This window comes from Solanum dulcamara, chromosome 6 (genome assembly GCF_947179165.1).
Source record: "Solanum dulcamara chromosome 6, daSolDulc1.2, whole genome shotgun sequence".
Lineage (NCBI taxonomy): Eukaryota > Viridiplantae > Streptophyta > Magnoliopsida > Solanales > Solanaceae > Solanum > Solanum dulcamara.
This window is the reverse complement of record NC_077242.1, coordinates 19,024,724-19,043,854: the sequence shown is the minus strand read 5'-3', so window position 1 is coordinate 19,043,854 and position 19,131 is coordinate 19,024,724. Positions and strand designations below refer to the sequence as shown.

Here is a 19,131-nt window from a genome sequence, read left to right as displayed (position 1 = left end):
GCCACGACTCACGAGCTCAATGTCTTGCCCTTCTGCAACTATTCATTCCATTTCAAAATTAGTAGTGTTTTAGCTTGAACACAGCTTAATAAACTACTCATTCTTAGAAAGAATCTTACTAACTCACCCTTGATAAATATTTGAAAAAAATTGTAGCTTTTTACTAGGGATCAATGGCCCCCTATATTCACTTTTACCTGTACATTCTATTAAAAATACATGTCGCATATTTTTATTTGTTACAGTTTTCTTTTTGAGAGTTATACAATATAAACTTTGACTAACATTTTAAGATGTATAATATTTTACTTTATTTTTTAAAATTGGGGACGAGGGAGGGGATTACAATATGGGGAACCGAACCCTCACCAATAAAGTGGAAGTCCAGGTAGTCAATTAACTAAACTACTAAGATTCTCATAAGATGTATCATCTTGATATGAAAAAATTCCAATTTATAGTATTCTTTGCAGTCTCTAAATATCTAGGTTTTTATTTTAAAATATCGAATTAATATAATCTGAATTAGTTTTAAAAGTTAATTAAATTGGCTCTAAAAGAAAGCAACATGACAACTAAAAAAATCGAAGAGAGTATTATTAATTTTTATGCTTTACCCTTAACATTAGTTACTCATTTTCCAAACCAGTTTCCAATATCTACCCTTAACATTAGTTACTCATTTTCCAAATTAATTTTCAATACCTAAGACTATATGAGCATTATTGAAAAACACACATTTATTATTTCTTAAAGAGAGTGCAAAGCCATAGCAAACACATAAAAGTGAATGGAGAAAGTAGGTTTATGTTTATCCAACACTACCTTTTAAAACACCACAAAATGAAAAGGTAAAAACACAATATCAACTTAGCAGAATCATCTAATCTACTAAGAAAAATGAGGGAAAATAAACCCTTTCTCTCTCGTATATTTTCAAGTATCTACAATCGAGATGAATGCGATTATGACATCAAAACATGCTAGAATAGCTTTTCCATCTACACCTGATAACAATATGCCTTATTATCTACCAAATCTCTGAATCCTCCTACGCCTTAATTCTTCCAAAGATAGATCATGTATCTCACTTGTTGGACCAGGGGATGATGGTCCACCACCGGTACGACCTGTGCCACACATTTCGCAAACGTGCAGCCTACCCGAATTATCAAATGTACATGCATCGCATCTCCACGTATGAAGTGTATCTCGTGCAATCCTCCCACCAACAGTTCCTCTCCCAGTAATTCTTGGTTGGATTCGAAATAAGCTCTTCACTAATCTTAAAGGCCAGCTCAGTGCATGGCTAAAAGCTCTCATTAACTGTCTAACTGGATTCAGACCTGAATATGATGCTTTTAATCGCAAATAAAGAAGGCCAGCTAGTATTCCCCCAAGGTGGCCAAGGAATGACACATCAGGGACTAACATTTGTATGAGAACAAGTTCTGCCCAGGCAGCATAACGAGTAGGAACCATAAGTCCATATACAGATGTATAATCATCAGATTGTGCATTGGCGATAACTTTCATGGAAAAGAGGACACCAGAAAAACCCACAGAGTATTCATTGTAGTAGGGTCTCTCGTAATCAAAGAACAGAAGTGATTTTGCAAGCAACAGTGTGACACCTTGGGACATGGCAACTAAGGTTGCAACCATTGATACGAACTCTGCACTACCCATTGATGTTTCTAACTGAATACCCTTCCACAAAAGTGAAACCATATTGTACACCAGGTGAGATTCATTTATGTGGAAGAACGGTGACAGGAAGAATCGCGTGAGGTCCTTGTACTGCACCAGCAAAAGCGAAAGTAAAGCCAACATATTAGTTTGAAATTCGACCTCCCAAAACTATGGATGACAGTTAAAGCTCTAGAAAATAGATTAATATGGCACATATTGCTTACTAGTGTCAAATCATAGAAGCAATTTGTACTCAAAGGGCACCAGCAATATGAAAACGTGATAAATCAACTAAGCAGGTAGTAAGAGAGTAACAGTAATTGATTTCTCTGAATTGGTTGCAACCTATGTTGCTCGTGTTCTCCAAAAATGTTGCTGCACCCGTGTTGGATTCTCCAAAAATGCACTAATTTTGGAGTATCCAACACACACCCATCAACATTTTTGAAGAGTCCGAGCAACATAGATTGACTCATGCGTCCACTCTGGATACAAAACTCAGATATCCATCCGATGAATACTATAACCAACAACTTCACATAGAGGCAACACCTTTGATCTATTATCATTTGTACCCTCCATAACTCTATCGAGAGTTTTACTGCTAGAAGGAAGAAACCTACATTTTCTTTTATCTTCAAAGAGGGAATTGATTTTTTAGGCCATGATAGAAGCCATATAAGTTCATCCACATTTAAGAAAACCTTTACACGTGCTAAGCTTATTTTACAAGAAAAAATGAATTTATTTTATATATGAAATAACAGTTCTTCTCTGCTGTGTTCAAACAACCATCATGGTTATCATCAAGTTAAAATTTTCAGATATAGGGTGTGTTTGGTTTCCAAATTTCCTATATTTAGTTGGTCAAAATGTTTGAAAACTATTTTCCCTAGAAAAACAAATTCCTTAAAAATGAGCAAAATGACTTTCTAAGGGAAGGAAAACAAGTTAGACATTTCAAGTTTATTGTCTTCTCTCACCCACCCAATCCCCGCAACTCCCACCCCTTGACCATCCCACCCCCAAATGCCCACTCCCCATCCTATCCCGCCTTTATAGTGTTTTCCTAGATAACATATAAATGCTTTTTTGGATAATATTCTCTTGCTTACGTACCAAACCCTCCTAAATAAGTAAAAACACACTTATTTTCCATGAAATGTGGAAAACATTTTCCTTGGTACCAAACACACCCATAATATTAGTATCAGTCAGTTATTCATACCAAACCCTAACTAACTTCAAGAAAGAAAAAAATCAAACTTGAGTCGCATATGGTGTCCAGCAAGAAACATAATCATCACTGAAAATTAAAGTGGCAAAAAGGGTTGATTACCTTCAGGATAAGGTGAGGATTAAACCAAACTTGATCGATTGTGGGGAGGAAACGATGAAGAAATTTGGGCCTCAAGTAAATAATGGTATTAGAGGCAAGAAGTGCAGCAATAATTGGGGGTTTTCTGTCTATTCTGGAATACTCGCTCACTGTATGCAGCACTAGCAGAGGAATCATACCACGAGAAACTGATCCCCAATTTCCCCTTCCTCTCTCCATACCTAATTCTTGGAGGAATTTGCGAAGATTCTACTGCGAAGGCGAATTGTGTGAAATCAATCTTTTTCCCGTTTACGGAACATTCCAGATGCTTCTGTTACTTGTGAAGACCAAACTCTAGGTTTAATAGCTTTGCTCTACTTTTCCCAAATTAGTTTTGCCATTTCACAAAAATATAAAATTGTATGTTATATAGGACGAATTTGTATGTTTGTTTAATTTTTTAATAGTTAAAGTGTCTTTTTATGCATTAATAAAGTTAAAAGATCATAGTTGCTAGCTGAAACCAAGTTAAGAATCATATTTATATATTATGCCTTGAGAAAATGATACCATTATTATAAAATAGATATAATACATAAATGTGTCTTTTAACTTGGTTTTAGCTGACTTTTGTGTTCTTCAACTTTGAATGTGTACACAAATAGATACTTAAACATGTATAAAGTTGAACAAGTAGACACACGTCTTACGTGCCATAGTACACATAGAATGTATCACCACAAATTATCATGTAGGATGTCATGTAGGACTTGTGTGTCTACTTGTTCAATTATATATAAGTTTAAGTGTCTACTATACACCCAAAATTGGAGGGTATAAATATTAATTAAAATCGAGTTAAAAGGTATTTTTATGTATTATGCCTATAAAATGTGTACACATCTTTCTTTTTGTTCTTTTTTTGGAAAAGTTTGGATGCCCTTCTCCATTTAAACATCAATTCTTTTTGTGAATTCATGTGCACCAAAACATTTTTTTTAGTCGTTGAAACGTTATGATATTATTTCATTCTATCTATTATTAAGAAAAAAGGTGCTTAGTACAGTGTGAAATTTATGCATGCAAACATTTTTATCTGCCAGAGATTATTTCCATAACTGTTGAATCTGCGCCTAAAATGGAGGAAGAACACGAATTTAAGATAGCAAAAGAGCAATGCGATTTCTCTAAATAACAGCCCAAACTTAGAATTTGGTGTACGAAGTACTTTGAAAAGGGCTCAAATAATCAGTGATGGACGGACTAAAACCTCATTGCAAGTCGAATTAATTGGAGATGATTCGAAATTTTGTGTGTTTTTTTGAGTCCTGCTTTGGTATCTGGTTGCATGTGTTGATTTCTTCTTTCAGTATATATATATTGGCCAAACCACGTAAATACTGTTGTCAACAATGTACACCAACTAATGAATATTATAAACAACAGCACCCTCCTAATTGGTTTCTCCTGAAGACAATTCTTACCCAGCTTTAACAGGAAGCTGTAGAGTTAAGCTTGACGGCACAGAGCTAAGAACCAGAAAGAAATTTAACTAACGATACAAGACTTGCCACGAGACTACACACTCACAACCATTGAATGTGCAAAAAGAGGAAGGCAAGGCCCTTCAGGTTTTGTCATTCATGAATAGTACAACTAACAAACAATGTTCAAGATAAAGAGAACACAACCCTGAACCAAAATTTGAAACTGTAAAGTAACGAAAGACATCAATACCTGTGTAGAAATGCTATCAATATCAATAATTACTAAATGAAAACCTGCTTCTCATCAACTACTGAAAGCCATCTTGTGCAAGTCCACACAGCACAGACTTGAGAACTAGACCTGAGCTGTGCCTTCAGTGAACTTAGGATCCTCACATCTGTAGCTTCCATCAGGACCAATTCCGAAGCCCCTAGGATCAGCAAACACATTCTCTAGCAGCTGGTTACGAGCTGGAACAGGGCTTGCATCTGCAAACTCAACAGACTCTTCAACCAATTCATCAATCTTCTGATCGATGGCCTTTAACTCTGCTTCATTGACCAGGTTGTTCTCAAACATATACTTCTTCAAGGCAGAGATAGGATCTCTTGTGGCATAGTGATTTTTTTCAGCTACCAAAATGAACAAATTAAGGTCAAGGAAATGATGTAATTGCCTCCAAATATGTGGACCACATATAAGGGTACATGTGCACCAAAATAAGATAAGTAATAGAGTTTAAGAGGCTTATTCTCTTATGGTACTTGGATATATCCTACAACATTTCTACAAAGGAGCAGAGGGTCTTACGGAAACAGCCTCTCTAATTTCACGAAGTAGTGGTAAGATTTGCGTACACTCTACCCTCCCCAAACCCAACTTAGTGGGATTTCACTGGTATGCTGTTGTTGTTGTATTTCTACAAAGGAGTTTTGGAGCTTTGAGCTCCTTTTTGGTGTTTTTGTTCAGCGGATACATCTAGTGGTGTCCCCGAGATACTTCATGTTATATTCTTAAGTGTAAATGGAAACTATAATATCAAATCGAAGTGCTCCTCATTCCACACATTTTACCACGGTTGCATTTACACAGTTGCTCACACATAAATCACTATCTCAAAAGTTTCCACACAATCTGCCAATTTTTGAGGCTTCTAATGGTTATCCACTTCTTCACCATCTCATAGGACATACATATTACTAAAAAGAAGTGGCCGGCTAATGTGCTAAGAAATTGTTTGGTTACTCATTGCATTCACTACAAAAAAAGCCAGATGTAAGTCGAAAGAATTTAATAAGTCCTCAGACAAGCTGCCTAAAGTTAATTTTATCGATTAATAGCTATCTATTAAGTACTAAAGGTTTACCCTTCAAAGCCTTAGAAAACATGGGCTACAATCATTGTCGGGTACCACAGATGCCAAAGCAGCAGAATCAAAGAAATAGCAACAAGTGGATTGAGGATAATAACACAAGTAAACTGGAAGAATTTAAGATAATTGAGCAAGGGAACTGAATGGAAATGGAACACTCACCAGGGTCACGGAGCTCATCTGGATCAGCCAAAGAGTGTCCTCTGAACCGGTAGGTCTCACATTCAACCAAAGTGGGACCTTCTCCTCTCCTAGCTCTGCCAACAGCCTCCTTTGCTACCTCCCTCACCTTCAACACATCCATTCCATCAACATGAACCCCAGGCATCCCAAAGGCAGGACCTTTCTTCCAAATTTCAGGATCAGAAGTAGATCTCAAGTGGGACATCCCAATTGCCCAGAGATTATTCTCAACAACAAAGATAATGGGCAGTTTCCACAATGCGGCCATGTTCAAACACTCGTAGAATTGTCCATTGTTGCAAGTTCCATCACCAAAGAAGGCCAGAGTGACATGATCACAATCAGCCTCCTTCAAGACCTCCCTTCTGTACTTGCTAGTGAATGCAGCACCTGTGGCCACTGGGATTCCTTCACCAATAAAAGCGAATCCACCAAGAACGTTGTGCTCTTTGGAAAACATGTGCATCGATCCACCCTGGCCTCTACAACAGCCCGTGGTCTTCCCAAATAGCTCACTCATCACTTGACGAGCTGGAACTCCTTTGCTCAATGCATGCACATGATCACGGTAAGTGCTAACTACAGAGTCTTCCTTCTTCAAGAGCTTGATGAAACCAGTTGAGACAGCTTCTTGGCCGTTGTACAAATGCACAAAACCAAACATTTTGCCCCTGTAATACATTTGGGCGCACATGTCCTCAAAAGCTCTTCCCAACACCATGTCCTCGTACAGAACCAATCCTTCCTCCTTAGTAATCAACTACATGCAACAGCAGGCACAGATAATTGAGTAAAAATAATCTTTTCAAACAACTACATGCTATAAGAGAAATTCTAAGAACATTATGCACTAAATAAAACCTGAGCTTGCAAATGCCAAAATTATCAAAATTGTGATGGAACAACAGACAACTAACTAATAGGATCACAAACAAGCCTAATCATGCAAACAACTACAATATCATATCAAAGAAAAGCACTAAATTAACACAAAGAACACTTTAAAAACTTAACGATCCAAAAAAGGACGAATGTTTAGCAAACAACAGAATTTCTATACGAGAAATTTAAACAAACAAGCACTAAATCGCCATAAAAAAAGAGACATTAATAATATAAGGAGTTACTAAAATAACAAATTGAGCATGACCCAAATGAAAAACCGAGCTTGCGAACCCAAAATCAACAAAGAAAGGGGGGGGGGGGGGAATCAAGAAAATGCAGATACCAGATTGGAGCTAGAAGATTTGGACTTGGATTTCTTTTCCTTAACAACATCAGAAACGGCGACAACAGCATTATTGGATCGGCGTTGGGATTGATGAGGATAGAAAGTCTTCTTAAGGGAAAGCTTATGAAAGGAGGATGATCCAAGAAAAGATGAGCGAGATTGAGCCAAAGAAAGGGGCTTTTCAGCAGATCTAGTGGAGTTAAGGGGCAAAGGTTGGAAAACTTTTGTTGCAGACGTCGCCATGGATGAATTAGAAGAAATCAAGAAATGTGATTAACAAGATGAATGTGTGATTATAGAATTGAAGGACATAAAAAGGAAAGAAAGAAAGAGGCGGAGGAAACGAGAAACCAAAAGTGTGGAAATAACCGTCACGAGCGTTGGCTGCTCTCTGCTCGGCTTTCTCGTCTTCTCATCCTAAATATTGCCTTCTATTTTGTGGGGATAGTTGGTTTGACAAAAAAAATATAAATTAGTAGCATATAGCTATAAAATAATAAGAAGGAAAATATTGTAAGTGTTATGAAAATAAATTTAACTTGGCAAAATAATAAAGAAAAGAGAGTAAGAGAGAGAGTAGAAATAATTTTTCTTTTCGTGCGTATGTTTCTGTTCTGCAACCTCGCCCATATATAGGCAAAGAAGAAGGCAATTTGTTGCCAATTTTGACAAATTGGCAAGTGGGCGGGTCCATTTGGATGGTGACATCCATCACTTGCATAATACTCCCCCTTGAATGTCCACGTGTACATAAAATTTTATAAGAAATAATATACATAGTAATTCTCAACTCCCATAGATGTTGTGCCTCGTTAAAAACCTTACTAGAAAAAACCCAGTGGAAAAAAGCCCAGTGAAGGAAAAAGAGTACGCAAATCTGGTAATACGCCTTGAGTGTTGCCTCATTAAAAACCTTACCAGGAAAATCTAGTGGGACAAAACCTTGGTTAAGGAAAAAAGAGTGCAGCGCGTATTTTACTCCCCCTGATAAAGACATCATTTAATATCTCGAAGATGACGCATTCTAATCTTGTATCTCAATTTCTCAAAGGTTGAAGTTGGCAATGACTTAGTAAATATATCTGTTAAATTATCACTTGAGCGAACTTGTTGAACATCTATTTCACCTTTCTTTTGAAGATCATGGGTAAAGAAGAATTTTGGTGAAATATGTTTTGTTATGTCTCCTTTGATGTATCCTCCCTTTAATTGAGCTATACATGCAGCATTATCCTGCTACAATATTGTTGGAACGTCTCTTTTCAAAGAAAGACCACATGTTTCTTGAATGTGTTGAGTTATTGATCTTAACCAAACACATTCTCGACTTGCTTCATGAATGACTATTATCTCTGCATGATTTGAAGAAGTGGCAACCATAGTTTGCTTTGTTGAATGCCATGATATAGCTGTACCACCACATGTAAATAAATAGCTTGTCTGCGATCGACCCTTATGGGGATCAGACAAATATCCCGCATCTGCATAACCAATCAATTGTGATGGGAATTCATTCGAGTAAAATAATCTCATATCAATGGTCCCTCGGAGGTATCTGAATATATGCTTAATTCCATTCCAGTGTCTTCGCGTTGGGGAAGAACTAAATCTTTCTAACAAGTTTACTGAGAAAGCTATATCTGGTCTAGAATTATTGGCAAGATACATTAATGCACCAATTGCACTAAGATATGGTATTTCAGCACCAACAAGTTCTTTATCATTTTTATGAGGTCGAAATAGATCTTTATTAATATCAAGAGATCTCACAACCATTGAGGTACTCAGTGGGTGTGCTTTATCTATGTAAAATCTTCTTAAAATATTTTCTATATATGTTGATTGATGGACAAATATCCCATTTGCAAAATGTTCAATTTGTAGACCAAGACAAAATTTTGTCTTTCCGAGGTCTTTCATTTCGAACTCTTTTTCAGACATTTTACTGTCTTTGAAAGTTCTTCCGGAGTTCCAATAATATTCAAATTATCAACATATACTGCTATTATGACAAATTCAGATCAAGACCTTTTCATAAAGACACAAGGACAAATTGGATCATTTTTATATCCTTCTTTTAGCAAGTATTCGCTAAGACGATTGTACCACATTCGCCCTGATTGTTTCATTCCATATAAAGATTTTTGAAGTTTTATTGAACAATTTTCCCGAGAATCTTTATATATTTCAGGCATTTTAAATCCTTTAGGAATTTTCATAAAGATATCGTTATCTAGAGAACCATATAAATAGGTGGTAACAACATCCATTAGATGCATGCCAATTTTTTCATGAACTGCCAGATTTATAAGATACCTGAAAGTGATTGCATCCACCACAGGAGAATATGTTTCCATATAATCAATTTCGGGTCTTTGCGAAAATCCTTATGCCACAAGTCGTGCTTTATATCTGACGACTTCATTTTTCTCATTTCTTTTTCGCACAAAGACCCATTTATACCCCACTGGTTTTATACCTTCAGGCGTTCGGACTATCGATCCGAAAACTTCACGTTTTTTGAGCGAAGCTAACTCAACTTGAATTGCATCTTTCCATTTTGTCCAATCATTCCTCTGTCTACATTCATCGACAGATTTTGGTTCAAGATCCTCATTTTGTTGCATTATTTCCATAGCAACATTATAAGCAAAATTATTGTCGACAATTACATTATTTCGGTTCCATATTTTTTCTGATGAGACATAATTTATCGAAATTTCTTTATCATTTTCAGGCGCCTTAACCTCTTCCAAGGTTTTATCAATTGTTAGGTCTTCTCGCTCATCTTGAGCAGGTTCTTTTATATCATGACCATCTTGATTATTTTCTCCTTTTCTTTTTCGAGGATTTTTATCTTTGGAATCGATTGTTCTACCACGTCTTAAATATGGTTTAGACTCATTTGTATTATTTAATTATACTACTGGGACATCAACTCGAATTGGAGCATTAGCAGCTGGGATATGGGATTTAGTAACTCTTGATAGGTTAGTGAATGCATCTGGCAGTTGATTTGCAATATTTTGCAAATGAATTATCTTTTGAACTTCATGTTCACATTTATTTGTACGAGGATATAAATGAGATAGCGATAATGCATTCCAATCTATTTTCTTTTTCAGCTGTTTATTTTCTCCCCCTAATAATAGGTATACTGATTCATTAAAATGACAATCAGCAAACCTTGCGGTGAATAAATCTTCAGTCATAGATTCAAAATATTTTATGATAGAAGGAGATTCATATCCAACATATATCCCCAATCTTCTTTGGGGTCCCATCTTTGTGCGTTGTGGTGGAGGAATCGAAACATATACTGCACACTCAAATATTCTAAGATGGGAAATGTTCGGCTCCTGACCAAAAGCCAATTGCAATGGGGAGACTTTATGATAACTTGTGGGTCTGATCCGCACAAGACTTGTTGCATGCAAAATAGCATGACCCCATAATGAAATGGGAAGTTTTATTCTCATAAGCATTGGTCTAGCAATTAATTGGAGATGTTTAATCAATGATTCCGCTAGACCATTTTGAGTATGAACATGAGCAACCGGATGCTCAATTGTTATTTCTGTGGACAAACAATAATCATTAAATGCCTGGGATGTGAACTCACCAGCATTATCAAGACGAATTATCTTTATTGCATAATCTGGAAATTGTGCTCTTAACTTGATTGTTTGAGCAAGTAATCTCGCAAATGTCATATTACGAGTTAATAATAAGCACACATGTGACCATTTTGTAGATGCATCTATTAAAACCATATAATATTTAAATGGTCCACATGACGGGTGAATGAGCCCACATATATCACCCTGTATACATTCCAGAAATGTTAGAGATTCAATGCCACTTTGATTACTGATGGTCTAGTAATCAATTTGCCTTGAGAACATGCAGCATAAGAGAATTCTTTAAATTGAAGAATCTTTTGGCTCTTCAAAGAGTGTCCATGGGAACTCTCAATTATTTTGTGCATCATATTAGAATCGGGATGGCCCAACCGGTCATGCCAAATAATAAAATTATTTGAGTTAGTAAACTTTTAGTTTATTATGGCATGTGTTTCAACCATGCTAATACTTGTGAAGTATAAGCCGGATGAAAGAGCGGGTAACTTTTCAAGTATAAACTTTTTGCCCGACATCATTGTAGTAATATAAATATATTTATTTTTTTCATCATTTGTAGTCTCAATATAATAACCATTTTGACGAATATCTTTGAAACTTAATAAATTTCTTCTAGACTTACTACAATATAATGCTTCATTAATTGTTAAATTTGTTCCCCCAACAAGTACAACTTTAGCTTTTCTGGATCCTTCAATTAATCTTGTACTACCAGATATTGTATTAATATTAGCTTCTTTCATAATCAAATAAGAGAAATATTTCTTATCCCTTAAAATAGTGTGTGTTATGGCACTATCAATAAGATATATATCATCATAATTGATTTTGAATCCAACAGATGACTGAAGAATTTCCATATTCTTCATAAATAAAAAGATATACATTATAAGAATGTGAAAAACTAACAACATAAAAACTTTAAGAAATTGCACTGCTTTAAGAAATATTTTAACGAAGTACATCATAATATTAAACATAATAAGAAAACAATAACTATTTTATAAGATTTATCCCCCGTTAGATGATTAATTCCTCAATCAATACTCATAAAGTCTTCAGCTTCCAAATGAGTAATATTTGGTAGATTTCTGAAATCATCATCTTTATAAGCAATATTTGCCTCAATATTTTCATGTTTATTTGAGGGGGTTGCTTCATCATCATCATTTCGAAAATTCAAGTTTGCCTCCACATTATTATCTCTTCTTTTGAGAGAGGCTTGATAAAGTTTCACAAAATGATCGGGCGTACAACATTCACGTGCCCAATGACCCTTCATACCATACCGGTGGTAAATATTTGATTTACCTCTGGAAGGATTATTTTGAAGAACTTTATTGTTCTCATGTCTATTTCCATCATGATGATGATAATTGTTTCATCCTCTACCACGTCCTCACCCACGTCCATGACCACGACCACGACTGCGGCCGTGATAATTATTTTATCTTGATTCAGACTGATTATGCGCTGCTACAACATTCGCTTTAGGGATTGGAGCAGATCCAGTGGGACGAGCTTCATGATTTTTCATCAACAAAGTGTTATTTTGCTCAGCCACAAGTAAGCATGTAATTAATTCAGAATACTTCTTAAATTCTTTTTCACGATATTATTGTTGTAACAACACATTTGAAGCATGAAAAATGAAAAGAGTTTTCTCAAGTAAGTCATCATCAGTGATAAAATCTCCACATAATTTTAACATGGAACTTACCTTGTGGATGACAGAATTATACTCTGTCACAGTTTTAAAATCTTGAAAGCGAAGGTGAATCCTATCATATTGGGCTTTTGATAACACCGTAAGTTTTAGGTGGTGATACCGATCCTTCAAATTAGTCCATAATTCAAGAGGGTCTTTCGTAGTTAAATATTCAGTTTTTAATCCTTCATGAATATGATGATGGAAAAAAATCATGGCCTTTGCTTTATCTTGACTTGATGCGTTATTATTTTATTTAATAGTATCATCAAGACCTTTAGCGTCAAGGTGAATTTCAGCATCAAGGATTCATGATAAATAATTTTTTCCAGAAATGTCAAGTGCCACAAATTCAAATTTTGATAAATTTGACATGATAAAACTGGGATAGAAATTAATTTTAGAAATAGAAAAGACAACTAAAATAAAATTTCTTTAGTAGATATACCTGATATATAAATTAATTTTCTAGAGAAAATTAAAGCTTCGTGCTGATAACGTGTTATGAAAATAAATTTAACTTGGAAAAATAATAATAAAAAGAGAGTAAGACAATATAGAGAGAGTAGAAATAATTTTTCTTTTTGTATGTATGTTTCTGTTCTGCAACATCGCCCATATATAGGCAAAAAAGAAGGCAATTTATTGTCAATTTTGACAAATTGGCAAGTGGGCGGATCCCATTTGAATGGTGACATCCATCACTTGCATAATAGTAAGGAGAATAAAGAAGATTTTTTATTTCTTTTGAGGGATTAATTATAATGAAGGAGAACCCATTTATTTATAGGAAAAAATTAAATTGGTCTCAAAATTAGGATTTTTAAATTTTTTCCAAACAAACATACAAAAATAGATAATCACTATATTACAATATTTTGAATGTCTATTTGAAAGATAATGTAACTTGTTAAATTTCTACTAGAAAAATTCACTCACTCTGATGAAAATATCAATTCAAAATTTGAATCTTCGCATTCCAATCTTGTGCACCATCTTCTCGAAAGTTCCAGTTAGTAAAGACTTGGTGAATAAGTCAGTCATATTATTTGTTGCACATTGATATCACTATTCTTTTGAAGCTCATGTGTGTAAATATTTTTTGATAAAATATATTTCGTTCTATCTTCTTTTATAAATCCTCCCTTCAATCAAGTAGCAAAATAATAAATATTTGTGATATCAAAATAGATGAAAGGTTTGGTTATGAGTGCCAGACATTTGGATACCTCTATAAATTTAAATATTATCAAGTGAAATTATGAAATAAATAGATATAATTCTTTAAATTTATCGATATCAAGCAGATTGACACCTTAATTATGCTAGTAAGTAAATAAACATATTTTCCTGCTAAAAGTATATCATGAAACCTTTAATATTGACATGATAAAAGGTGTATTTCTCATACAAATTAGAGCACGCAAAAAGTCCTTTAAAATTATGATGTTTTTCTTTTTTCCAAAATTAATATCATGGATCCACTACTTTATACTTCTTCGTCGCCTTTTGATCTATCAGTCATCTAAAGTTTTATCAACTAATTATTAAGTATTCTTGTAACATCTCGAAAGTTGGAAAGTCAAGAAGAAAAGAAAAGTTGCAGAATTTTTTTTGGTGCAAGTTCCTATGAAGCCTACTATGTACCGTACAAGGTGCTACGGCCGGTAAGAAGGAAGTCATAGGTGAGTCATGGTACTTGAAAAAATATTGAGTTTTATAAGTGGATTTATAAGCCAACCTATCGACCTTACAAGGTCGTACGGTCCATAGAAGGACATCGTAGGACCTCTCACATACTTCCTCAAGCAGCGGGTAACGAGGGAAAGACTTTTGTAGAGAAGTTTAGACAGGTTGACTCTTGAAAAATAACGAGTCTCGAATGGTTTTCTACATACCAAAAGGACGATTCGTAGATGGGACCTATGACCCGTAGGAGTGGTCTTAGGGTGAGGTTCAGAGAGTTGGCAGGACGAGAGGACCTACGGCCCGTAGGAAGTGGTTCATAGATGGGGCTCACTTGATGAAATATTTTGAGAGCAAAGGTTCTACAATAAGAACCTATGGTCCGTACAGACCGTAGGGAGTGTTCGTGGAAAGTGATCAGGAAATTGAGTCTCAGAACTGTAATGACCTTGAGGGTCATTTTCAGAAATTCTCGAGAAATTATTATTTTACCACTCTCATTAGTACCCTAGAGTGTTATTTGATCAGTTTGTGTGGTTTTATGTATTAAAGTCTTAATAGTTTGTCAATTGGGCAAGTTCTTGAGTTTTATAGAGTTAAGTTGTTGAAAAAGTGGTTTTCTGTACCAATCGAAGCTACGGGTCTCGAAATAGAATTTCGTCAATTCCATCAGCTCTAGAATGTGGAAATTGATTTAGGAGTGTCTTTATTTTTAAATTTGGGGTTGATACGTGAATTTGAGGTCTTAAGTTGGAAAATATGGTTTTAAATGAGCTGGTTTGACTTTGGTCAACATTTTGAGATCCGAGGGTCGGATAAAAATTTTATCAATTTTGTTGCATCCGGAACATTGAGTGTGGTTTAGTTTAACATTGACTTAGAGCCCCGAGACCTTAATTGTCATTTTGAGTTTTTAGGCCAATAGTTGAGTTTTAGGCCAAAAAGGAGTCCAAGAGGGTATTTTGGTCAAAATGACTTCTTTTTGGAAATCTGACGATTTCATTAAGCTTGAAATATCGAATTCATTATAGTAGCATATCCGATTTATTTTTATCGAACACCGAATGATTTACGAGGGTCCAACCGAGAGTGTTTTTAGGCTTGACAAATCTACAGATTCTGGTTTTTGGTGCAACTCAAATTGCTCTTCGTGATCACGACTTAAGGTCACGTGATCGCGAAGTGTGGGTTCTTTGTTCCTCGCAATTGTGATGGAGGTCATGCAATTGCGATGGGTAATTGTCCAGTGCTTCATGATCGCAAAAGTTAGTGGCTCGCAATCGCGATACACAATTCGTGCTTGAACAATGTTAAGTCGTGAAAATAGTCTCATTTTTGAAAAACCACCATTGTTATCGATTTGAAACTTAGAGAAGCTGATTCAAGGTAGATTTCTTGAGAAATATTGTGTGGGTAAGTTCTCCCCTCAACCTCGCATCTTTTATCTATGAAATTCCTTTCTTAAATCCTTGAAAAAGTCTAGTTTTAAGTGAGCATTGTTGGGGGTTTGTTCTTAAATTTTAATTCGGGTTCCATTGATTTCTATCTTTTTTATTGATCTATTTTATGGGTTTTTACCCACAAACTTCCCTCAATGAGTAGAACATATTTTTGAAAGAAAATTGCAGATTTGATACTTTATGAAATTAATCAATTTTTGGACTATTTTATCCCTGACTCAGAAACCTATCAATATGGGTGTCGTTGGACTCCTTAAGACACGTATGTTTTATTATTGATAGAAGGTTGTCATTTCAGGTGTTGCATTCGAGGGTTGATTGTCTAGTAGAGGTGTTCAAGTGCGGTTTCGACAATTGAGATAGGTTTCGCTATCCTTCTTGAGGCAGAGTTAAGGTGATTAGTCAAATTTTATGTTGTAGACTTTGGTATGGGGCCATAGTGTAAATTGAGACTGATAATTTACTTTGAGATGCCCGTGTGGGGGCTTATTTATATTGTGATGCCCGTGTGCGGGCTTATTTGTGTTGTGTAGCCTGTGTTGGGGCCTTATTTGCTAACTTATCTGTTTTGAGCATATGTGTTTCATGAATTGCGTGTGAGGAGACTATTTGAATTGAAATTCCCACATGAGGGGTTGAGTTGGGGGTTTTGAGCATACATGAGTATTGAAATATTATCAAAAATGGGTGAACACTTAATTTGAGGCATTTCCTTTCCATTACTGTCTATTGAGGGTGAATATCACGTTTAGGTTAAGTTTTGAGAACTTTAAATCTTGTATCACCTGTTGAGTCGTATATTATCTCCATGCCTTATATGTTATGAATGCTTTCATCTTTATTCATATTATCATTGATCATTGGGAAGTTGAGAAATGTGGAAAAACTCTTTTTGAGAAAGAAAATGTGACACCTTTTCTATATCCTTGACCACGAGTTAGGTGGCAAGCGGAAGAGATATTAGTATTATGAGTCCTTGGCCGCAAACTGGGTGGTGAGGTAGTTGATATATTGAGATTGTGATGAGGTATATGGTCTGCGAGATCCCTATGGGTCCTGCTTGGTAGCACAGCTCAGTAGGTGTCTACGACAGGTTGTATGACAACCTTGATCCTACTGTATCATCATATCATCGCATCATCATATTGCATTGCATCGCATTGATATCTGTGATACTTGACTTATCTGATTGATGTGATATTGAACTGTACTTATGTGTTTACTTTAATTGCGTCGTTCTACATAAATTGGCGGCAACGTAGCCGAAGTGAAACTTTTTTGAGTATAGGTAGATACGTTTCTTAGTTTATTGCATAGGTTTGATTAATTCCTTATACTCAGTTGGTTAAACCTACTGAGTAAATATGAATTGTACTCACCCCTACTTCTATGTCCCTCTTGATGCAGATTCTTGCCAGGGTATCCAGCGCGACAGTTGAGTTCTAGCGGATATTCTAGTATTAAACCAGTGGTGAGATCTTGGGATCCGGATCGCCACTAGTCCATCTTTCATTTCCAGTCTTTACTTTATTCGGAGACTTATATGGTATATTCAGACTTAGATTTGTATTAGATGCTCTTAAACTTATGACACTAGATTTTGGAATAATTCATTTGTTGCCCTTTATATTTCATTTATTTGTGGCCTAACTTCCTTTTTTGGGAGTCTCGTATGGTTTTACTTTTTGACTTACACATCGAGATGGGTTTTGGGATATGTGACATCATGACCTCGAATTTTGGATCGTGATAAGAATCTTGACCTACGAACTAATAGAACGGTCTGTATGAGGACATATGTGGGTAGGGTTCGTAGGGTTACAGTTAAATCTTAGAGTTATTTCAATTATTTTCTATCCTTTTAATCCCTAAGTTATGTCGTTTTGAGCTATTCCTAAGACCTATAACTACTTTTACCCTTAAAATTTCTCCATTCCCTTTCATTCACTTAAAAACCCTATGGCTCTCAAGAAATTCTATCTCAAAGTCTTTTTCTTTGAGCAAGCTAGGATTTCAAGCTTCAAGTCTTCTCTTTATGAAAGTCCAAGGCTAGAATTCATTGAGGTATGTGGGAATTTCATTCATAGATCTCTTTCTATTCATGGAGTCCCAAAGAATCTTCAAATTTTATTTATGATTTCTTTCAAAAATTTAGGATTTTGATGATTATGCATTGAGTTCAATTAACTATGGTTTTATTACTCTTATTGATCTTATTGTGCATGATTTGATCTCTATTACATGTTTTCAAAGAATTTTACATGAACTCAAGCGTTATGCCTATTTTATGATTATGAACTATGTTTGAGAATTATGCATGCATCATGATTGAAGAAATTATGATTTTAAGGATACTTTTAGATAAAGTATCAAGTATGATTTTATGAAAACAAGGTTGCTTAAAAGTGAAGTATTTTCATCATGACAAATTTTCATGATTTTTATGAAAAAACTTATCATGATCTAGATGTTTTAGATAAGTATATTTTATGAATATTGTATAAAATCATGATATGTTTAAATGAGCTATTCTATGATTTTAAGTATGTTATGATGAATTTGGTATTACTAGATTTTTACCATTTTTAAAATTTATGATATGTTATGTATGATATTCCGTTGAGAGTTTACTTATTATTGAGAGGACTCTAGGATGGAGGCTCTCCCATTAGTAGAGGCGGAGTTCTTTAGTAGAAAATCCCTAGTACCATAACTATGTGCCCTCGTAGGATGTTTCAATTAGACAAATAACTTAAGCTAGTGGATCTATATATAACTCATAATATGGTTTTTACCTGGCAAGCAAGACAACCTCTTTTCTGTATGGGGAAGACACTGGACTTCATATTATAGCTTACATGATTTATGTCGGTTAATGATATTTCTCACGAAAACATATGATTCTCACTAATGTTATGTTAAGCTTATGATTTTCTTGCGAATATTGCATTGACCATGTTTTATGTTTCTAACGATGTTTTAAAGGATTATGTCATGCTTTAACTTGGTCATTGCATTATCATATTTTATGTCATGCATTGCACGCTCTCCATACGTAGTACATTCCATAGTACTGACCACATACTTCTTTTGCCTATATTGTTGTATAATATAGGTCACTACGCTTCTCATCCAACCTGCGGTCAGTAGTGGATCCTATCAGCATACACTATTTTGGTGATTTCTCATAGTTCGAGTGCGTAGTCATATTATGAGTTCTTTTATGTCTTTTTCAGACTTTTTTCAGTTTTTAGATTATTTCGTGAGCTAGGGTTTGTTCTATGTCACACCTATAATAGTAGAGGTTTGCTGTCAGACTTGTATGTTTTCCGCATTTTCAGTTGTTATA

At 35.1% G+C, this 19,131-nt stretch overlaps 2 protein-coding genes across 2 annotated transcripts; both read right to left on the bottom strand.

Moving 5' to 3' along the window:
* Positions 1 to 787: 787 nt before the first annotated feature.
* Positions 788 to 3,436, bottom strand: LOC129892550 (rhomboid-like protein 14, mitochondrial). The gene is made up of 2 exons (XM_055968131.1): positions 3,032 to 3,436; positions 788 to 1,800 (listed from the first exon to the last, which is right to left on the bottom strand). The coding sequence occupies exons 1-2, from the start codon at positions 3,248 to 3,250 to the stop codon at positions 1,027 to 1,029; spliced, it is 993 nt and encodes a 330-aa protein (XP_055824106.1). The 5' UTR covers positions 3,251 to 3,436; the 3' UTR covers positions 788 to 1,026.
* A 1,179-nt stretch (positions 3,437 to 4,615) lies between these two features.
* Positions 4,616 to 7,745, bottom strand: LOC129892548 (pyruvate dehydrogenase E1 component subunit alpha-3, chloroplastic-like). The gene is made up of 3 exons (XM_055968130.1): positions 7,285 to 7,745; positions 6,036 to 6,816; positions 4,616 to 5,133 (listed from the first exon to the last, which is right to left on the bottom strand). The coding sequence occupies exons 1-3, from the start codon at positions 7,528 to 7,530 to the stop codon at positions 4,856 to 4,858; spliced, it is 1,305 nt and encodes a 434-aa protein (XP_055824105.1). The 5' UTR covers positions 7,531 to 7,745; the 3' UTR covers positions 4,616 to 4,855.
* Between the last annotated feature and the right edge of the window lie 11,386 nt (positions 7,746 to 19,131).